The sequence below is a fragment of the Tetrao urogallus genome, assembly GCF_951394365.1.
Source record: "Tetrao urogallus genome assembly, chromosome: 20".
Taxonomy (NCBI): Eukaryota; Metazoa; Chordata; class Aves; order Galliformes; family Phasianidae; genus Tetrao; species Tetrao urogallus.
In genome coordinates, this window is record NC_136833.1 from 4215310 (window position 1) to 4236392 (window position 21083).

General features: G+C 42.8%; 1 protein-coding gene across 2 annotated transcripts in view; it reads left to right on the forward strand.

The window, feature by feature from the left end:
• CUX1 (cut like homeobox 1) overlaps positions 1–21083 on the forward strand; it is a gene marked incomplete at both ends in the record, with an annotated part of 226106 nt that overhangs the window by 99070 nt on the left and 105953 nt on the right. For both annotated transcript variants that reach the window (XM_079545066.1, XM_079545065.1), the window contains 4 exons: positions 8242–8379; positions 11696–11819; positions 13808–13884; positions 14675–14741. In XM_079545066.1, coding sequence (XP_079401192.1) covers positions 8242–8379; positions 11696–11819; positions 13808–13884; positions 14675–14741 — 406 coding nt within the window. The remainder of the gene's footprint in view (positions 1–8241; positions 8380–11695; positions 11820–13807; positions 13885–14674; positions 14742–21083) is intronic.

Genomic DNA, 21083 nt, shown 5'->3' on the forward strand with positions numbered 1-21083 from the left:
GTGATTTAGCTGAGGAAACACAAACTTCTTGTAAAAGAAGTAATCAGTTAAAGTAAATGTTAGTGAATTACTTCTACGGGCAGAAATCTGTTTCTCACCCATGAGGAAAGCTCCATTCCTTTACCAAGGAACACAGTTCCCAGCTCCATTTGTTTGTGATCATTTACCTTTCAGCCACTTGCTTTGCTGTTTGGACTGTGAGAAGACTGCCATTTAAACAGCCGCTCGATCAATGTTCTGTGATTAGAGGTGACGTGAGAAAAAAACAGGTTAGATTTCTTCTCAGAAAAGTTATCTCTTGCTTATGTTGGAGGTGATGAATGTGTATGAAGCCGTCGTATTCTTGGTCATTATGTGGCTTGTTTGGATTGTTTTGTGGAGCGTAATGTTAAGCAGAAGGTGTAAAGGTTAATACCAGTCCTGATAGGAGAAGGTCTGCACAGACTGTTTGCACCCAGATGACCAGAAGGCTGCACAGTGTGCTGAAGTTAAAAGCCAAGCACACAGAGCCTTTGTGCCTGTAGAGGAGAGCTGAGCAAATACAATTCAGGAAATTCACGCTGAAAACGTGGCATGCAAAAGTTAATTCTCAGAGTACTTTTCATTCGGCTAATGGTTAATTGCTTCAGAAACTCTAGGAGAGCAGTGTCAGGCTGTGATATGAGTTTGTGGTGTATCACGACTGATCAGCACAGAGCATTTCTGAGGAATGTCTGCTCTCGGTATACATGATGTGAAAAATCTTAAGCAGTTCCAGGTTTGATAAACAGTGATAGGGGCCAAAATGATCACCCTTTCTCAAATGAAATATACGTAAATAAAATTGGAGCCAGAAGTGTAAAATGAAAGGGCTGTTGGTATTTTTGCTGTCCCTAACTTTGCAATGGAAATGAATATTCATAACGAGTGCTTTTGCTCGACGTTAGAGAGAAAACAAATCAGCGTGACAGTGAGTAGTCCTAGGAGGAAAGGAAGCAAAATGAACTTATTCATGGACAGCAGCAGCAGTGCATACACCGCCTCGGAGAGAGCGGTAGGGTGTCTTTCAAACACACTTGAAAATCTGATAAAATTAAGCAGAAAATTGGACGTAGTTAATACTTGAAAGAGTGAAAATTAGTGAACTCATGCGGCTGCAGGTAGCGATGCAGCGTGTGACTGCATCCCATCTGAAGGCAGACGCTTTGATGCTTTGCCAGCATGTTCAGGCCAGGTTAAAGAAAAAAAAGAGAGACTTATATAAACATATTTAAAATGCCCCAGTTTTGGCTGGAAGAGAAGTCTATAGAATAAAAAATGAGGGAACGTAGGCATTGGTGATTTTCCCACAAACTGTTCTGCAAACCTTTGCACAAAAGAATGCCTGAGGTGGGGGTGAAGAGCTGCGTGGGGAGACTCGGAGCGGCGGTTTGCTGGGGTCAGTGGCTGCTACCCTTCATTTCCAGCACTGAGGAAAGCAGCTCAGAATCACTTCAGTCTCCTCCCCTCTGGGGTCGCAGTTCTGCTCCGCGCCTCGGGACGCAGCATAAGATACCATTTGGGATCTGTGCTGGCTGAGTGCGTGCTGGTAGGGCACACTGATGGGGTACGTGGTTATTTTCTGATGAGGCACAAAGTCCTGCTGGTCTTTATCCTGGTTCTCTTTATCCTTATTGAGACGAGTGTCACAATAACTAAAAACTGCTTTGATACTTGAACATGTGGCTTCCAATTGGGCTTGTCTGATCACATTCTTTTTTCATCCATTTTTCCTCGTTGAATTAATAATTGGATAAATTCCTTTGTAAAAGCAGGAATAAATATTCCAAGGAAGAAATATCCCTAAAGCATGCACTTTGAAAAATTTATTGCGTGGTTGTCAAGCCCTATTTTAGTTGGTAGGTTGGAGGCACGGAAAGATGAGGGGAGGTGCAGATAAGGGGAAGGATGCAGTGAACGGACACAGGAGAGCCTTGCAGCGATGGGCAACTTGTGCCTGGAGGTGCTGCTGCAGCTCCCTGTGCAAGCTCCTGCTTTAGAGACTGGGGTTAGGACAACCCTGACCCTCCTACCTGGAAGAGGACTGCATATTCAGAGCAGAAGAGGCAGCGTGTGGGTGCTTGTGTGATAGGGAATATCAGACTTTCCTTCCTGAGTTGCAGGAATGTGAAATGGAATCAGAACAAATCCCTCTCAGTATATACAGAGCTTTCAAATACAGTGGACGGTTCTCTTTTTTTCTAATCTCAAAACAGAAGAAACGAAACTTTCAGCATATGAGTGATTTTCTGTAAATGCCCTTTGCTTTGTATTGAGCTCGGTGTGCAAGCAGTAAATTCCAATGTCTTCAGCCATTACAAGAATATTAATTATAGACTGGAGCATTTTCAGTTGCAATGGTTTCTCTTATAAGTCACTAGCTCCTTTTTTAGCTGGCATATTATAGTGCCATAAAATCTTGTATCACCTATTATGCGTACCCACTTTGAATATTAAATCCTTCTCCGTGGATTAATTTCAGTTCCTTCTTTGAAAATAAAGGGAACTGAGACACAATTCATTAAGGAATCAATCATTTACACTGCCTTGTTCGACTCTTTTGGTTACTGGCATAGAGATGCATCTCACGGCCTGGTGCAAGGCCAGAGCATCCCTCCAGCAGGTTGCGACGCTGGTAGATGAAGAAAGGATCATAGAATGATAGAATATCTCAAGTTGGGAGGGAATTACAAGGATCGAGTCCAACCTGCGGCTCCACAAAACCATCCAAAAATCAGAACATGTGTCTGAATGTTAGACAGACACTTCTTGGATGCCAGTAGCTCGGGGCTGTGCCCACTGCCCTGGGCAGCCTGTCCCATGCCCACCACCTACCCTGGTGCAGTGCCTCTTCCTGATGCCCAACCTGACACTCCCCTGACGCAGCTCCGTGCCATTCCCTTGAGTTCTATTCTTGCTCACCAGAAAGAGGATGTTTTGAAATAACAGCCCACAAATCTAAGAGCCACATTATGGCAAAGGGATCCATGGGATTGTGGACAGAATGACCCTACTGCATCTCGTACCATTTCAACTGACCCTGTGGGCATCAGAGCGTTGCCACTGCCACTTCATTGCGGTCAACCGGGAGCAGAGCCTGTTGTGCCGTGGCTTTGTCGTCCCTATTCGAAGGGCTGCATCAGAACTGGAAAAATTCTGCCTTGCTCTTCTGGGGGCTCGGCACAATTTGGTGCCTGCTTTCTCACTGGTGAGGGAAATGGGTACTGGGAATTGCTGATGGAGCCCTTATGGAATGCTCCGAGGGCAGCAGGGTGAGGAGAATGCCATGAAAAATGGGAAAAAGGAGTAGATAGATCCCGGTGCTGTGGGGTGGGGGAGTAAGGGAAAGTGTTTCATTCTTGATAGAAGGAAGAACCTTTTCATGTTGTTTATGAAGCGAGGAGCTGGAGAGATGATGAGCTTTGTTCTGAACGAAATCATGGCTGTAGCTCCTCTGTTCCTGGGCTGCCGGAGTCAGGGGGGAACGGGAGCAAAGTTATCATTTATTCCGCGAAATCTTTGTCTCAGTCTCTCTAGGCTGTATCAATTTACCCCAGAAATTTCTGGGGAATAATTAATGAATTAATTAAGTATGCTGTGAGGTGTTTGAATATTCAAAAGCTGCAGTGTAATTATTATTTTTTTTTCCAAAGCAGGCTCTCGGGTTATTTTCAGATTCAATCTCCTGAGGAAGTGCGGGACCTGGAGCGGTGCCTTCAGGAAACCCCGAAACTTCAGCGTTGTGGCCATGCTTTAAAAATAATCAATAAAAGCAGAGTTCAAGTTGCGTTAATGACGCCGTGCTGAGGACGGGTTGTTGTTTTTCTCCCCTCCGTTATCGCTTGCCGTGGGTGTTTGTGAGGAAGCCTTCCTTACACCACGGTTTGGGCAACAGAGCCGCGCTTTGTGAAACGGATTATTTTTAGACCCAAACCTTCGGAAACGCATTACGGCAGAATGAAATATTAATTGCCCCCGAAGTTTGGCACTGTTTCATAACTTGATTTCTTGGTGAGGAGGGAGCACGGAGCCCTTTGTTTTGGAAAGGAGCTCCATCTTAAGATACGGACGGAGCGCCGCGCGGTCCTTCCCACGCTGTAAACAAACAAAGCGGGCCCGCGGGCACCGCACTTCCACAGAAGGGTTCGGGTGCTTTTTCAAAACACCGAATTGCGACTCTTTGCTGCGTGCGGCCGCTGCCTCCGCGCAGCGCCTCAGGGCGCGCGGCCGTTCCCGCCTCGGCGCCGCCTCAGGCTCGTCCCGTCCCGCTCCGCGGCTCCATGCCGGGCCTTGCCGCGCGCCCCCCCGCCGCCCGGGGCTGCCGGGAAGGGCTGAGTGAGGGCGGCCCCAGCGTCCCGCCGGGCTGCGGGCACCGCGCGCTCCGTGTCTCTCTCTGTATTTAAGCGCTGACAGCGTTTTTTTTTCCTTCGGGCTGACAGCTCCGAGCAGCGCGCGCTGTTCGGGCAACTTTTGAGCTTCCACCTTCCGAAACGCCACCGAACGCAGACCTCCAACGCAGCGTTACGTTCCGGAGCTTTTCCCCTCCTCTGCTTAAATAACGAGGGTGGTCCCAGCATACTCCATATCGAGACAGCTTTTCATCAGTTGCTCATCAGCATGCTAATTGCTGTATGACTAATTATGCCCTGAATTCCAGTTGATTTTCTTAATGAGACAGCTGGGTTAATTATGTAATCGTATGATTACATTAGCCCAGAGTGCCCCTGCTCAATGTGAGTGCTGTGATGTCAGCGTCCAGCCCGGTGTGCCCAGGGAGGGCAGCAGGCGCTGCTCTGTCGCCGAGGGCTGCCTTTGTGCTGGGTTTGGATTTTACGAACAAGATTCTGCTTGGAAACGGGGTTGGTCATGGATAGACCAGCCTTGCCTCCCGGTTTGAGGCTGCAGGTGTGAGGCGCTGCCTCCATCCAGCTCATAACGTAAAGCAGCGTTTTATCAGGACCTGCCTTTAGGTCGCTTTGAAAGCGGTGCTGTGTTTACGTGCAGAAGCAGCAGCGCTGACAATTTGTTCTCTTGCACTGTTGCTCAAAAATGGTGTGTTGTCCATGGCATGTGAATGGTCTGGAAGTGCTGCTGCTTTGCACCCCGCTTGTTTGACGGACAATATTAACTTCCATATAACATTGCCCTTTTGGTTTGCTCGCATTTTCGTTAGCTGGGCCACGTCCACTCAGCTCCTCTGGGCTGCTCAGCGAGGTCTTTGGGGAAGCAAAAGCAGCAGCGCTGCTCCGGTAGTGTGGGGAAGCCTCATAGTCACAGAATTGTTACAGTTGGAAGGGGCCCTTAAAGGCCATCAGGTCCAGCAGCCCTGTCATGAGCAGGGATGCCCACAGCTCATCAGGGATCAGGTGTGGGTGTGTGGGGCTCTGTATGCACACACCGTGCAGGGGGCATCTCTGTGGGGTAGGGTGCAACAAGTGGCTTAGGAGAGCAGAACAGAGCAGGAAAATGCAGAAATTTGTGCAGAACTCAGCATAAAAACAAACATCTCCATTTCTACCGGTGCGACCTGGTGTAGGGAACCTGCTTTGGCAGGGGGGTTGGACTCGATGATCTCTGGAGGTCCCTTCCAACCCCTACAATTCTGTGATTCTGTGATTCTGTGATTCTTTGATACTGCTAGGCAGTAACAATTGCACTATGGGCTTTAAGTTGTAGATGAGCTGATTCTTCTTGTCTTTTTTTTCATTTCCTATTTATCTTGTGCCGTGCAGAGATCCTGAACTTCTGCAAGCCAGATAAGAGCCAAACAAGGAGAATAGTTTGCAATGAGTTTTCTACATTTAAGTGTTAATTGAGATGATTTTTCTCTTTTAGTAGTTACAGAAAAGGCACGTCTTTGTTGCTGCCTATAAGCTAGTGGCATTTGATTTGTCTGAAACGTGTGTGCCTGTTGTTTGTGTAATGAATCGAAAGTTTTGGTCCATTGCTTGTTTAAAAATTCAGTGACCTCCTGTTAAATGACATGAAACACACTTTGTAAGCCTGGTTAATACACAAAGGTATGCTTCTTCATGCATGCATACATTGGGAAGAGCGGAGTATTTTTATTTATTTTTAAACGCACTCCACTCAAATAGGGTTTATGCATGTTTCGTATTAATTGGTGTTCATAAATACTTCAGAAATCATGGCCTTTTAGATGTTTGTTTTTTTTTTTTAATTAGAGCATGTTAAAGCTTGTCGTGAGAACTGAATTATTTCTATCTCTGGTCACAGTGTCTTGGTCATCTTATTGCCATGCAGTGATAAAAATTAAGGCTAAGAGGTGCTCATGCTGTGTCCTTCGCATTATTTAGTGGCTGCAGGCCATCAGTCCTTCAAATGGGCTCTGGTAAAGTTTGAAGTTTAATGCACAGAGACTGTTCTTACATTTTGTTTGTTCTGCCACTGTTTTGCTACTTGAACATTAACCTTTAATAGAGCTAAATTAAATATACATGTCCTGATGAATAATTATGAGATCGTGAGCATTTTCATTTTGTGCATAAAGCTGCTCAGGGACCTCAGATTTGACTAAAGGTTTGTCATTATTCACTTCATAACGCCCATGTTATTTTGGTCTGATTTGAAAGTAAAAAGCCACGTGCATTTGGAGCAAGATGCATCTGTGGTGTCTGGTCTTACAGTGGGGGTAAAATCGCACGCACAGGTTTGTAAAGTTCACTTTCTTTCCTTGTAGCATTGTAGTGCTATTCTGTAGGAATTCATAAGCAGTGCTCAGATCCCTGCTGCCCAGGCCTGGCTCTGCAGCACGGTGCTGACAAGCATTTGGTCCCACAAAGGGTCGCAGACCTCCGTGGGAGAAGGGCATGTTGTGACAGCCTGCGCCTTGATGGGGCCGCGCAGCAGTGCTGCAGGGGCTGGAACTCGTGCTACTGCTGTGACTTCAACTTGGTGTGTAATTCCTTACCTGTTTCCCCCCCGTCTCTGTCGCAATAACATTTTAAGTTTGATTTATTATAAATATTTTAATGCAGATAATAATAACGAAAAGTATTTGGCCTAAAAAGCATAAATGAAAAAGCGATGTAGTCATAAACTATGTATGTACAGAGAACAGATGACAAGCAACCTAGATTTTGTATTATGAACAGGGTAATGCCATGAGCTGTTGAAGAACCGAAGTAACAAAATGCAGCAGACTGCTACTTACAGTGTCTCTGAGCTCAACATAACCCAGCACTATTCTTTTATAAACTATGAAACAATGCTGGCATATTGAAAAAACACACAGGCTCATGCTTAATGTGTTAACAGAGGTACAATAGACTTATTATGTGTTTCCAGAGACTGAGGGTGGTCTGAAAAATTAATGACTGTGGTGGTTGAAAATTAAGTGAACTCCCTAACATATACTGTTGTTGATCCGCTGAGTTTGGTGTTTAGCATTCCTCGACAGGAGACTAAATCTTTGCAGCCATTCCACAAGAGATGCTGGCGCCCATAAGAGAAACGTATTCAATAATCTTTTATAAGTCCGCTGGACTCCAGCGTTTTCCTATCCTGATGGGGAAGAAATCCCAGAATAAATGACCCGAGTACGTGTCAGGTGTGTCCTCGGGAAGGGAACCGGCATTGGAGAATTCATATTACAAGGACTTATAAAATAATTTCTAATGTTTATTCGATTAGAAGTGTAAGAAAAGTGGGGAATGCGGGTCACAAAATCCAAGATTTATGGTATTAAATTCACACCATTATTATTGATCTGTCGCTCTGAGAAAATACAGCTTACGTCTCTCTAATCAAATAACCTTTTAGTGCTCAGCTGTGCAGGAGGGCAGAATTTTCCTCAGAAATTCAGTCCTGCGACAGTGAAGGTATTTAAGGGACACCAGCTGTCCGTGGATGGTATTGTCTGGATTGCTTTTCTCCCTCCAACTTCTCATTTTGAACAGAAAAATACATAACTTTAGGCCGTCACGTGCCGTTGCACTGTGCCTGTCTGCACCCAGGGCAGACTGCCCTGTGGGTGAATGCCCCAGTGAGGAAGGCAGCCCCAGTCTAAAGGGTAGCCTAGATGAACTTAACTATCCATATTTTTTTTAATTATGTAGGATATGGAGTGAGGAGCATACAGGAAAAGTAATTAAACTTGTCACTGGCTATTGATAAAGGAAAAAGGCTACTTGTACTCTGAGCTGCTGGAGTTGCAGAAGTGTTACTGTTACCTTATGTTTTACTTTACTGTTTCTTTTTCAGATCCAGTTCCAGCTTTGGATTTAGGACAGCAGCTTCAGCTGAAGGTTCAACGTATGCACGATATTGAAACAGAGAACCAGAAGCTTAGGGAAACTCTAGAGGAATACAACAAAGAATTTGCCGAGGTGAAAAATCAGGGTAGGTTGCAAATGAATTCATTTATCAGCTTTTAATGCGTGCTAACATTTGAAGACTGAGATTAAATTCAGTTTTATTTCTTACAGGCAGAGTTGACAGTAGCATTGAAACTCAGTAAAGAAAGTGTAGTATTGTATTGTTGCCACTTCTGCATTTGTGCGTTTGTGGCTTTGGGTTACACTCTCTGGATTTCGTGAAAAGTTTCTGTAGCACCACGTCAGAGAAGGAGGCTGTTACTGCATTGTAGCCTCCTCCAGCTCTGCCTGGAAGTGACTCCAGCAGCTGAAGTTACATGTAGGCTGTGCTGCTGCTGACATCAAGCTGAATGGATGCGTGGGTGCATGTAGAACACATATCTTACACAGCCATGCACAAAGAAAAAACAACCAGTATTTCATATATGGGTACAGACTTGTACAAATGGAAATTTTACTCTGTTTTTCCTCATGTGAATCTGCGTTCTGCTGCTGGAGTACATTCAGCATGCATACTTTACGTTTACTGTATGAACTGTGCAAAGAACAGTGTGGAACAATGTAAACAAGCTAATTATGTTTAATTAAGTTTTCATGAGACTGGAGTAGATGGACTACATGAAAATCTCAATTAGATTTATAGCATTTTGTCTTTAGGACTGTTCAAGTTTTCTTCTATCTCAGAAGAACATGTTTCCTGCACCAGGAAGCAAATTTTGCTTGGTTGTATGCCTGCTTCCCTGTACGTAGGGCTGGTCATTTTCATATTCAGTACTATGTTCTGGATCATAGATGAGGGTTTTTTCTACACATGTGGAGACACTGAAGCTTTCTTAGACTATGGAGCCATTGCACCCAAATGGGTAACGCTTGAAAGCAACATCAGCAGCCAGGTTGGATTTATTGCATCTCATTTTCAGCAGAAGAAGCATCTATACACCTACATGATATTAACATGGAAGGGATGGCCTTTGGGAAGACAGGTCCCAGCCTGCAAAGATTCAGGCTGCACTACAGAAGGTGTTACGTGGGAACGATAATGCTGCCCACTGGCAGTGTTGCAGTGGAAACGTACAATAACTGTAACTCACTGTGCAGTTTTCACGAGGCTGTGCTTCCCATACATGCAGGCACGACATGGGGGTTCATCCCAGAAGGTGGAATAGATCTCAGATTCCGTAGTTGTTTGCAGCAGCTGCGCACAGACTGGTCTTTTTTTTTCCCTTGTGCGTGCTGACTTCCTTTCTGTGGTGCCACTCTGGTGTTTGCGCTGTGTTTGACGCCAGCGCAATAGTTTCACACTCTGTTTCAAACAGGCATTAATAAGATATCCAGGGAAAAGCCTGTTGTTGGCTAAGGGTGCTTTGATCAGTTAATCTCTTTGTTTGGAGGGCTGTATACAAGCCGTACAATGTCTTTAAGAACTTCTTCCAAAACTGGTATAAATGGCAGTGGCTAACAAGCTTCAGCTGACCTGAACAGCAAAAGAGGCACTTAGTTTTTGGAGCAGTGCAGAGGATTAGTCTGTGCCTAGAGGTAAAAGCAGATTCTGTCACAAAAGTAATACTTTTTCCCATGTTTGTGCATTTTTGCATTAATTTTAGTATTCTGTTTCCTTCTAAAATAAGGCATTCTGAATGGATAAGGTGCAACTCTAATAATTTCCTTGAGATTATTGAAATAGAAGCTGCTTATCTGATTCTGTGCTTGTTCACATACCTGAATAGTTTTGCAGGTTCAGATGTGAAAACACTTGCAGCAAAGAAACCTCCAGCACAAATAGTACATCCTTTGTATGTAGGAATGAGCATCCTTTCGCATGTGTGAAGGAGCACCCTTTGCTTGTTCAGGAGAGCAGAATTCATGTTTCCCAGATCTCAGAAGCATTTCTCTTTGCTCGTTAAAAAAAAAAATCATCACGTCCCTTTCATGGCTTATTAATCAGTAATGAGACTCATCTGATTTTTGCACGGCAAGCACAATTCCACTCCTTCATTCAGAAGCAGTGGCTGTGCTGGCAGTCACTTCTCCACTCTCCTCTGCTCTCATGGTCTCTCTGGCCAGCTGCCTTCAGTGCAGCTCCCAGCCTGCAGACCTTATCGCCAGGTATCTGCTGTCTGCTGGGACACTTCCCCAGTCAAGTCTGAGAGTGCAGGCTTTTAAAGGATTATGCTTGGTTTTGGTGGTGTTATTGAGATATTTTTTCCCAAGTACTTAGGCTTTACTTTTCATAGCAGAGTTACTCTTTCTCCCGTATTTCTGCAGAACCAGAAATGTTTTATATCCAAAGGTGTTTCTCCCACAGCATCGTTAATGGCAGCTGCTAATAAGCCATGCCTTTAACCTGCCACATCTGTCTGTGAGTACACTGAAGTATATTGCTAGCTGCAAGACTTCTGGCACTCTGATGCTTTTTCCAAATTCCATTATTGTTACAAAGCATGCTCTGGTGAATGTCCTGCTTTTCTTCTCATGGCCCCTATAAGGATTTGGTCCTTTCCTGTGGGTGGGATCAGAGGGCTTTCACATAGGAATGGATGAGGGCACGCATGACACTGTCCATCAGTGGCTCCATGGTGACTCTTCAGGTTTCTGCTTCATCTCTCATCCATCACTAGGCTCAGCAAATGCAAGGAAGCTCCTTCATCTGAGAGGAGGGTTTATTCAGATTCTCTGAAATACAGCAAATGCACTCAGAGCTGGAATAGTTGGTGCTCGTGCATGAAGCCCGGTGAGGATGACAAGGCAGTCTGAGTAACGGGAGTATGAAGGGCTCCAGAGTGTCTGTTGCATCTGATCTGTTGTTAGTACTGCAGTTAAATCTTTGTTTGTCATCAGCTGTGAAGCAGGACAGAGCTGTACCCAAGATATGTGTTCAATTAGTGTTAGATTGCATCTGTGCACGAACCATAGTAAAACTGCCTCTTTTTACATGAGCACATGAGGTAAATTAACTGTCCTATGTATAAATGCATACTTAAACCCACACTGGGACTTTATTAATCTGTACTCAGCAGCGAGCTAATTCAAGACTAGTCAATAAGGTGATATTATATTTTAGAATTGATTTTTTTTTTTTTTTTTTTTTTAAGTCATGTTAGAGAAACCTCCTCGCTGCTTTCCAGCAAACTGCATTGATCCTTCTCAACATAAACACTTAAAGTTCAATTTAACATTTAGGGAGTAAAAGGTCTCTGAAGGGACTCATATCCATTGATTTTGTGTCAGAGTTGAAGAGCTAAAGTTTAAAACACACTGAGCCTACAGGGTAAAGAAAGCCTTGTGTTGTGGAGCCACGTGGAGCCATGTAAACTCATTCTTTCCCTATTGTTTTTCTGTAGAGGTTACAATAAAAGCACTTAAGGAGAAAATCCGAGAATATGAACAGACCCTGAAGAACCAAGCTGAGAACATAGCTCTGGAAAAAGAACAAAAATTACAAAATGATTTCGCAGAGAAGGAGAGGTGAGTGTGCGTGTGTCCTCTGCAGGTGGTGTAGAAAAAGAGAGATGTGTTTTTCTGTTTGCTCCTCCCATCCAGGATCCTTTCTTTGGTGCGCTGAGACAGGTCGTTTATTGAGAGATTCTGGTGATTTATGTGTTTGACACAGAGTCATTTGATACTCAACTTTGCACAGAAAAACAATTGTGGAAGTGTAGGAGTGAAACAGGGACAGATTGTTGCTTGGCAGTAGCGTTGTGTGGAGGGGTGTCATGTTCAGAAGAGTGCAAACCTGCTTTTATTCTTCACTGGCTGCGTTGTCCTTTGTGACACCAATCTTTCTCCATTAGCTTGCATGCAGTTCACTCTGCTGTGCCCACTTGCTGTGTCAGAATATCGTTGTGCTGTCGGTACAGCCCTGAGGTGTTTCAGATGGAGCACTGTGCCCAAGAGGGGTTCACTCCTGCTCATACGATCATGTCTAAGGAGGGGACTGTGTTCCTGAACTAGAACCACAAAACAGCTTGCACATTCTGGTGTTAAAATTAATGAGTATTTTAATTTTTACATTATTGTTGTTGGTTTTTTTAAAATTTATTTTAAACATCTTGGATGCATTTCTGATCTTTTGCAAATAGTAAGAGTTTGAATCTTAGAGGTCAGTGGGCAGACAGATCTCTCTGGGTGAGACCAAGGGTTGTAAGGGAGTTCTTTCAAGCTGAGTTCCCTACCTTGAAGAGTTTATTTCTCCCATGGAACAATAACATTGAGGCTAACATGTTCAGCTTAGCATAGAAGCCCGTCAGTTTATGTTGAGCTTTTTAGTTGATACATGGATTGCTTAAATTCAGAGCTGAACGGGAAGGATCTACCTATGAAGACAAGGCATTTTCTGGTCATCATTATCTGTGGTTACTCTCTGATAAGTAACATGTAAGCAATGTCTTCAGCAAGTACAATTTAGAAATGCATAAATATAAAACAAAATGAGAGAATTAGAATAAAAAAAAAAAAAAAAAAAAAAAAAAAAAAAAAAAGAATGCATAGGGGAGATTCTGAGTTCTCCCTGTGTGTCATTGGGGTGAAGGGAGCTGTCGTGTGTTTCTCACTACAAATAGCTACCAGTCTGGTCAGTCGTGCTGGAGAATAAAGGTATGTATCCTCGAGAGTGCAGGTCAGATGCTGGTATTCTTATAAGGCATTTCACAATTCCAAAATCTGCAGAATATCTTAAAAGCAGTGTCACAAAAATAACGTCTTCTGGGAGATGCTGGACAGACTCTCTTCTGAAGATGAGTTTTACAACTCCTTTCATTTAGCCGTTAGCAAAGGGTGTAGTGGCTGTGTGGAAGGATGATGCTAATGTGTATTGCTGACACACACCAGAAAATATTGCCTGTGGCCATAAGAAATGTGAGCATATTAAAGGTCTGATTATGTTATAGAGAAAATATCAATGTGAAATTTGTTTTGAAATATGTGGAGTTTTTTTGAAGTAGCTAAATAATATTACTGAAATTGGCAACTATTATAGCTGTGATGAAACAGCTGCCTCATCTATCCAGTATATCACTTATGGCAAGAAATTTCTTCATTATGACAGTAAAATGGAAATGTATCATTCTCCTTGTACTAACTTTGTACAACAGAGGGTGCTTGGTGACAATTTTCTTAATGTGTGTGACATTTCCAAAACAAATTATGCTCAAGAAAACCTTCCTCTGAAGTTGTCATTTATATAGCAGTCAACTCTTGTATAATGTTCACAGCTTATGTTATGAGGTGGCTACACTGCTAAAATTTTAATAAGTGGGACTGCAAAGTATGAACAGTATTGCAATGTGACATGATTTATGGGTCCCACTGAAGCACCTTGTAGTCTGTGTGGTGTTGTCAGTTGTCTGGTTACGGTGGAGACAGTTAATCACTTCATCTTCCAAATTTGCAAAATACAAGTAAGTTGTTTAACATGATTGCGTGCTCTGTTCTCACCTCTTCTTCTCCGTTTACAGAAAATTGCAGGAGACACAGATGTCGACAGCCTCGAAGCTGGAAGAAGCTGAACACAAAGTCCAAGCTTTGCAGACAGGTTTGGCATCGCTGTTCTGACCTATAGCAGTGCACAGGCTGGGGTGAGAGGACGGAGATCCTCCACCGAGTCAGGACTGTGTGTGAACCAGCAGAGCTCGAATGTGTTTTGTGAATCAGAGCTTCTTTGGGGCTTCACACCTTGAATGAGCACTTGAGTTGCTGCCAGTCTATTGATAAACAGAGTGGGCACGGCCAAGCACAAAGCTCATACAGCTTTACAACATCACAGCAATGAAAACAGGCCATGGAACTTCTCATCCACGTTAATGTTTTGCTTTGGTTTCACACATTTCTGATCTTTGATAAGTATTTATAGTGGGCTGGCTTCAATATGAGCCCAGTATCTCCTAGTGTGTCTTGCCTGTTCTGTGACATGCCTTTAATATTTCTGTCCATCTCTGCACTCTGACATATCCCAGGTCAGGATGCGTTTGGTTTTGTTCCCTTCGAGAACACAAGAAATTTTCTTGCCTGAATTATTGTAGTAAATATTTCAAATGAATAAGCAGTTTAGCTGGCTAAATAAGAAATGAGTAATGTTTAGCTTTGTTAAGCAGAATAGAAACTGGAAATTTTTATAATGTTGAAGTAATACCAGAAGAAAACGAAAAATGAGAAGATAAATTTCTGCTAAGTCGTAATGATTTGCCTAGGTAAGAAGATAGAGCAAAGGATTTTTCATCAGGAGATATAGAGCTTTATTTATGGCTCAATTAAAAGAATGGAGTAGTCTTCTTGCTTTTCGCTGTTGTTACAGCAGTGTAATGCTTCATGTTTTTGCCTTTTAGCCTTGGAAAAAACCAGAACAGAACTGTTTGATCTGAAAACAAAATACGATGAAGAAACTACTGCAAAGTAAGAATTCACTGCTTTCCTCCTATTTCTTCCTTCAGGGTACTGTTGCTTTTTTTATTTTGTATCTGCCTATTGGAAATGGACAAGATGGGAGAGATTCAGGAGTCCACACTTTTTTGAAAACACTGTCATAATTTGGTCTCCTGTAGAGAATTTATTAATTCTCATGTTTTTCTACCCAAAATACACTTTTCCTGGGCCACATGCTGCTGCATTCCTGATTTAATTCTCAGGTGCTGCATCTGCTATGCATCTTTTATTCCATGTCTCATATTTTATTTAGAAATTGGCCACTTTCAGGATTACAATATTTTCTGTGATTCTGCAGTCTTGCTGAGAAGAATGGGTTTACCACTGGATATCCACTGCACTGATGAGCACCCTGATTCTTTCTGGTTGTGACATAACAGCCATCTTCCTCCCAAATCCACCCAAACTGTACGGAATGACATTTTTGGCCAGTTGTTGCTTTTTTCAAGCAGAACACAGGTAGTCTCAAATATATATATATATATCTCCTTGTCTTTGTAATGGCTGCTGTACTCAATTATCCCTTGGTTTTATTAACATTCAATTCCAAAAACAAAAGACAGAAAACAGATTTCTGCTGTTTTTCTCTTTTCACTCTTTTTATTTATGGAAATGTTGTGATGAGAAGGAAATCTCATGAACAGCAGCAATCCCAGAATTCAGCCCAAACAGTGCTTCCTTCTTCTGGAATGAGATGGGAAAGCAAGGGGTGCCCTCTGTAAGCAAGGACACATCCTTTGCCATCTGTATGTGTCACACCCAGGGCATCACTGCCTCCTCCTTTTCCAAGTAGGAAGGTGATGGGTGAATAGACAGGAAAACCCTTCCTCCCAGCTGTGCCACCTGTTGTGGTACAGAAGAGCATGGAAGCAGAAGGCTGCTGGCCGTCTCCATGCTTTGGGAAGAGAGACTTCAGTGCAGGCTTGGTGGGAAGAGTGCCGTGGCTTTGTTTTGGCTTATAAGGAAGTGGCTTTCTGGTGTGGCACATGGCAGACTCAGGTTTTTCGAGGCCACTTAAACTCACAACAAGTTTTCATTTCTTAGTGTGTGGTTCTGTGAGCACAGAGGATCCAGTTCCCCTCTGAAGAACATGGGGAGTTGGAGCTTGCAGAATTCTGTCCATAGCAGTTAAGAATCAGTGTCTGGGGTTGAAATACCTTTCACATCATTAACAGTAATCTTCAAAGTAAATTTTGGTTGTACCCTGTAACTCCAGTCCCCTTTGAGGTCTGCATAAGGTGATCAAATGTATTTTTTTCCCTCGTTGATTTCATCCTTCTTTAAGAGATGCATACTAATGATGTTTCTGACGGAGCCTTAAATTACTGCAAATTGCCTTTATTTCCCTTTCTGCTCATAACTGATGCTTGACAGCTCTGTTGCTGGGATTTTGCCTTGCAGTCTTTACTGCAGGAACAGGCATCAGGGCTCAGTGGTTGTAGGCTCTGAACCTTTCAACCCCTCACTCCTTTCAGTGTCCTTACTTGCAGTGTTTGCATTTTGGATTTCAATACTGTTTCCCTTAGTAGCGTGATTTATATTACACTGTGCAAAAGATGTACTCTAAACAGATTGCTTGCACTTCTAGTGTATTTCATTTTCTCAGGAAGATTCGCACAGATGTTTTCTTAGGATCTTGAGTACAATTCTTACCTAACACACAGCAAATTACGTCAAATTAGTAGGATCTGCAGTTGCAAGAAGCTTTATTGTGATCTGTATCAGAACAATGATGAAGGCTGGGTCTGTAATGTAGATATCACAGAGCTGAATCCTGAAGCAGGCATTAGGCATGTACTTTATCTCCTAAACTAATACACTGTGAAAACAAACTTGTAGACTGTAATAACAGCAGAAATATTTTATCATTGTTTTGGATATTTATGGCAGAAATAGTGCTTGCATAATAGCATTCACCCATGGTGTTTGTAGCCCAAATTCTGCAATATGGAAATCTAGAAAGCCATGAAAGGGGAACTGAATGTAGACAGTGAGATTGAGTCATCTATTTTAATTGTAAAAGCTGGGAGAAAAGTTGAAAAAACACCAATAAAAATGGTGAAAGACAGTTTGATTCTTCTCTGAAAAGAAACCCTCTTTTGATCTAAGTCTGAAAAGCTACTTGTATTGCCAATTTTAATTTTGTGTTTTAAAAACATGTGATTTTTATCTTAGGCCAGAATTGTTAGTTTTACAGACACTTATTTGATGCAGATGAATTGGAATGCCTTCAGGAAAAAAAAGATAATTGTCAATTTTTTGAAGCTAAAAGTACTTTGAAGATTGTCAGTTTTGGAGTAAATCTGTCTTTTAACTGTTTGTAACTGTGAAAAGCTTTCAAAAAAAAAGTCTTCAGTATCAGCATGGAGGAGTCTGGATTCTATCCTAGCGCCTGGTGGTTGTGATCTTGAAGTTGGAAGTCACTGTGTCAGCTGGTTTGTTTATCTTCTGCTGGGGGTTTCTGAACGTCCTGGCTCAAAGCGCTGTGTGCAGAGGGAGGTTTGGAGTAACCGAGCTCGGTGCTGGCAGGGCATCTTCAACCGAGATTGGATTCTGGACTTCAAATCTTCAGTGAAGTCAGCTCCTTTCGTTGGAATCCACAGAGCTCAGCCTTGCCTTTGGCAGAAGCCGGGCGCTGCGTTGCGCAGATAGCCCAGGGTGCTGAAGGTGTTAATGGCAGAAAGAAGTTCATTATGTGCAGTCATTGCAGTCTGTCAGCTGGAACATCAGACGCTGAATTTGACAAGATGGCAGCAGAAAAGTTTTCCATGTGTAGGCTTGAAGTAAAATGTAATTAGCCTTTATGAGCAGAACAAGGATCCATTGATGAATACAGCTGGTCTTTGTTTTCTTCTGTCGTTGAGTGTGGGAGGTAAAAGTGTTCTTCTTCATGTTTATTAATACAAGATTCCTTAGACAAATGGCAAGCACAGTTTAATATTTGTTGGAACACAGAGGGGCTTGCCAAAACAGTTGTTGTGTAAGAGGATTTCAAGGTTTTCAGATTATAATCATCTCTGGGTTAAATAAATGAATGATTACTCTGCCTTTTTCAATTAAAGAGGCACATCCTCTCTCGAGGCCTGATGCTGATTTTGTTTGCTGTCCCACACATTTCTATCAGCAAACCTGGTTTTAACAAATGCTAATGAGTTTGATCTGGAGATTCTACCAGAGCTGGAACTGAAAAGCAAAGTCAGGCTCAAGTTTCAGGAAAATTAAGTAGTTCTTCCCCTAATACAACAGACGTGATTTTCTTTACCCTCCATAGAAAAAAATAAAGTTCTCGTGTGCATTGCCTTGGATTTCTGAGGACAAACTGTGCTCCCTGCTAACAAGCTCTTTCACTTCTGTTTCTCTGCAGAGTCCTAGCAAGTGTGTAGGTTCCAGCTGAGCTGCCTGTCCTCCGAGCTGGGATGGTCCAATTCCAGCTCTAAATGAATTCCAGAGCCACCTCTTTGTTCCTGCCCCTCCTCTCCCCAGTGTAAATGAATTCTAATTGGAAAAGGATCTTCAGTTGTAGCACATGCAGTAGGCTTGTTACATTACTGTTAACATGTGGGTTGAGGCTCCCTGCCTTTGATGAAAGAAAATATCAAATTTCACAGAAATGCTACATTTTCACCAGTAAATGTTAAATAGTCTTGTGAGGGTTTTAGGTACTGCACCCGATCGTGCAATAAAAAGCCTTAGGAAACAACACAGAGCAGAAAATGTTGAGGTTGAGGTTGTCGGTCGAGGCAGCTTTGTCACTGCTTTCATTCCTGTGTGATTTTCTGGGAGATTCCAACTTTCTGATCTTTTGAAAGTGGTGCATGCACAGAAAATGAAATGGAAAACATTGTCATATTCACTAGAGGATTCATCCTAAAGTGATTACTTTTAATAACCTATAGAAAAACATGTTGTCTTCCAATATATGAAGCAGGAAACAGTTTTCCATTTATAGATTAGGCTGATTATTATTTTTTTGCAGTGTAGTAAAGGATGACACAGAGGGGCGTATTTGTGCAGCATCATTAAGATTGAACGCCGGTGCAATATTGCAAATTGCCTGCACCACATAGAAGATCCAGCTGACTGGTTTTAATCCTGGACTACACTTTAATGAAAACGAAATCAGGAAATGACGAGGGTGCAGCTGATGAAAATGTGGTCTGTGAGCTGGCAGTCCCTGCTTTACAATCCGGGAGAGATGCTTGATGTTTTAAGGCCTGGCTCTGTGAACGTGGCTCACAACATTTCAGTGTTTGTATTTAATATTACTTTTCTTGTGGTGGTCACACACCTCATCCAGTGAGGTTGGGGCAGTGGGGTGGGAATTTATCTTACAGAGCCCATCTCTGCCCTAAAGAGCTAACATCACGACAACCCCAGATGAGTTAATGAGACAAATGGGTGGAAGCTACAGAGCAGGAGGACAAAGTAGCGCCTGTTTTCATCCACGTAGCCTGCTTGAAAATAAATAAATCCTCGAGTAATCTGCACAAAGTCAGAGCTGGGTGACAGATGGGGACTGCTGAGCAGGGAGGCAGGTGATGCTGCAACGCGGGCTGGAGGGCTGCAGCGAGGCAAACGTCTCCTCCTGTTACCTGCATGTGAGTGCAGGGTGAATGAGTCACCACTGCTGGGGACAGGAAGAGCGGTTTGGGGAGATATTTCACTGCCAAAATGCAGTGACAGAAGGACACGGTTGTGTTTGGTGGCTGTTGGGGGTGAAGGGCATTCCTGCTCCATGTACAGCAGACCTGTTCTTTGGGCGTAGAGTGAGGTTCTAAATAGGTGGCTTTGTGCGTGAGGGAGCGTTGGGTTGGGCTCTGAGACAGGAGCAGCAGTTTTAATCATGAGAATTGTTTCTGCCTAAAGTTACATGGCGGAATTTGAGTTCAAGTAGTCATGTGAAGTCTTCTGTTACATCGGGGCAAGTCTCAGTTAACTCTGACTGCAGGGGAGTAATTCCCAATATATCCTGAGAATTGAATCTGGCCTGTGAATTATTTACTTTAATTTTTTTAAACCTTTCTTGTTTAAGTACGAGATCGTACCCATATATCACGTTCCAAATGTTTGTAGTCTTCTATTTTGACGGTGCTCAGGGTCAAACTGAATAAAAAATAAAGTTGTGCTCCCTCCAGCATTACATAATTACCATGATAGATGTCCTCAAATGCTGCTTCCCCCATTGAGCGTGAAATACTGTAGTTAGGGTGGTTATGTTGTACATGACATGAAATACCTTCTCTTTGCTGTGCCTTTAAGGTCTTAAAGTTTCCTATTTCCTGTTCTTTTGATGAGTCATTAACTTCTAATGCTCGTCTCTGGAATTATTGCTGTACTTAAAGTGATTTCCCTAAAAACAGGAGATGGAGAACTTCATAGACCATGTGTCTTACAGCCTTTTCTCTTTAAATTCTCTGTAGTCATATTGCTGTCAATGAAACCCAGGAGTAGTGATAGCGGGGAGATGAAAATACAAGGAAAACGTTAAAGAGAACTAATCTAAAAATAAAGGAAGAAAAATCAAGCCTCTTGTATCCTACAGAAAGCTCTGCGTGCATTTTACAAGTTGAGATTTTTATTAAAGGTTTTAATTGTACCTTATGCACAATCACTATGCAGCGTTAACATGAAGTGCTTTAGTGAGAATACTTTTGAGATCTGCAGAGTTTCACAGAATCATAGAATCACAGAATCACCAAGGCTGTTCCTTGGTGCAAAGCTCTGTGTGAAACAGGACTGGAAAGCTCTTCTGTAAACCAGGTTGTTTTTTTTTCTTCATCAGTTTTTTTTAGGAGGGGGGGGGGGGGGAGTTGATCAAATTTTGAGTTCAGCCTACAGTCAAACCATAAAATCTCAACACTGTTTGCTGTGAGGACTGAATTACAGCATTGCCATCAAACACTTGGAAACCTTTGTGAAAGGCTTGCTTTGAAACACTGCTGTTAGCCTCTACTTTTGGGTAGAGAGGCTGAGGCAAGAGGAACAAGCATGATGCTCAGAGCAAGTCTGCTCTTGGCTGGGATCAAGAAATACGCAGACATCAGGGACGTAAACCACAAGCTGGCAAAGGAGGATTTTCTTCTTGTTTTTAAGTTTGCATTTTTGAGAACTCCATAGAAATGGAGCATTTAGTTTGTAGGATTTAGTGCTGGAGCTGGACTGTGTTGTCTCTTGCTAGACTTGTAATTAGTTAATGTAACTTTCTGACAGCACAGAAGTGCCCTAGGTCCACACAAGGTTTTTATTTGTTTGTTTTTTAACCTCGAGTGAGACTGTTCAGTTCCCTTTTCTAGTGTAGCCTAAAAGCTGGTG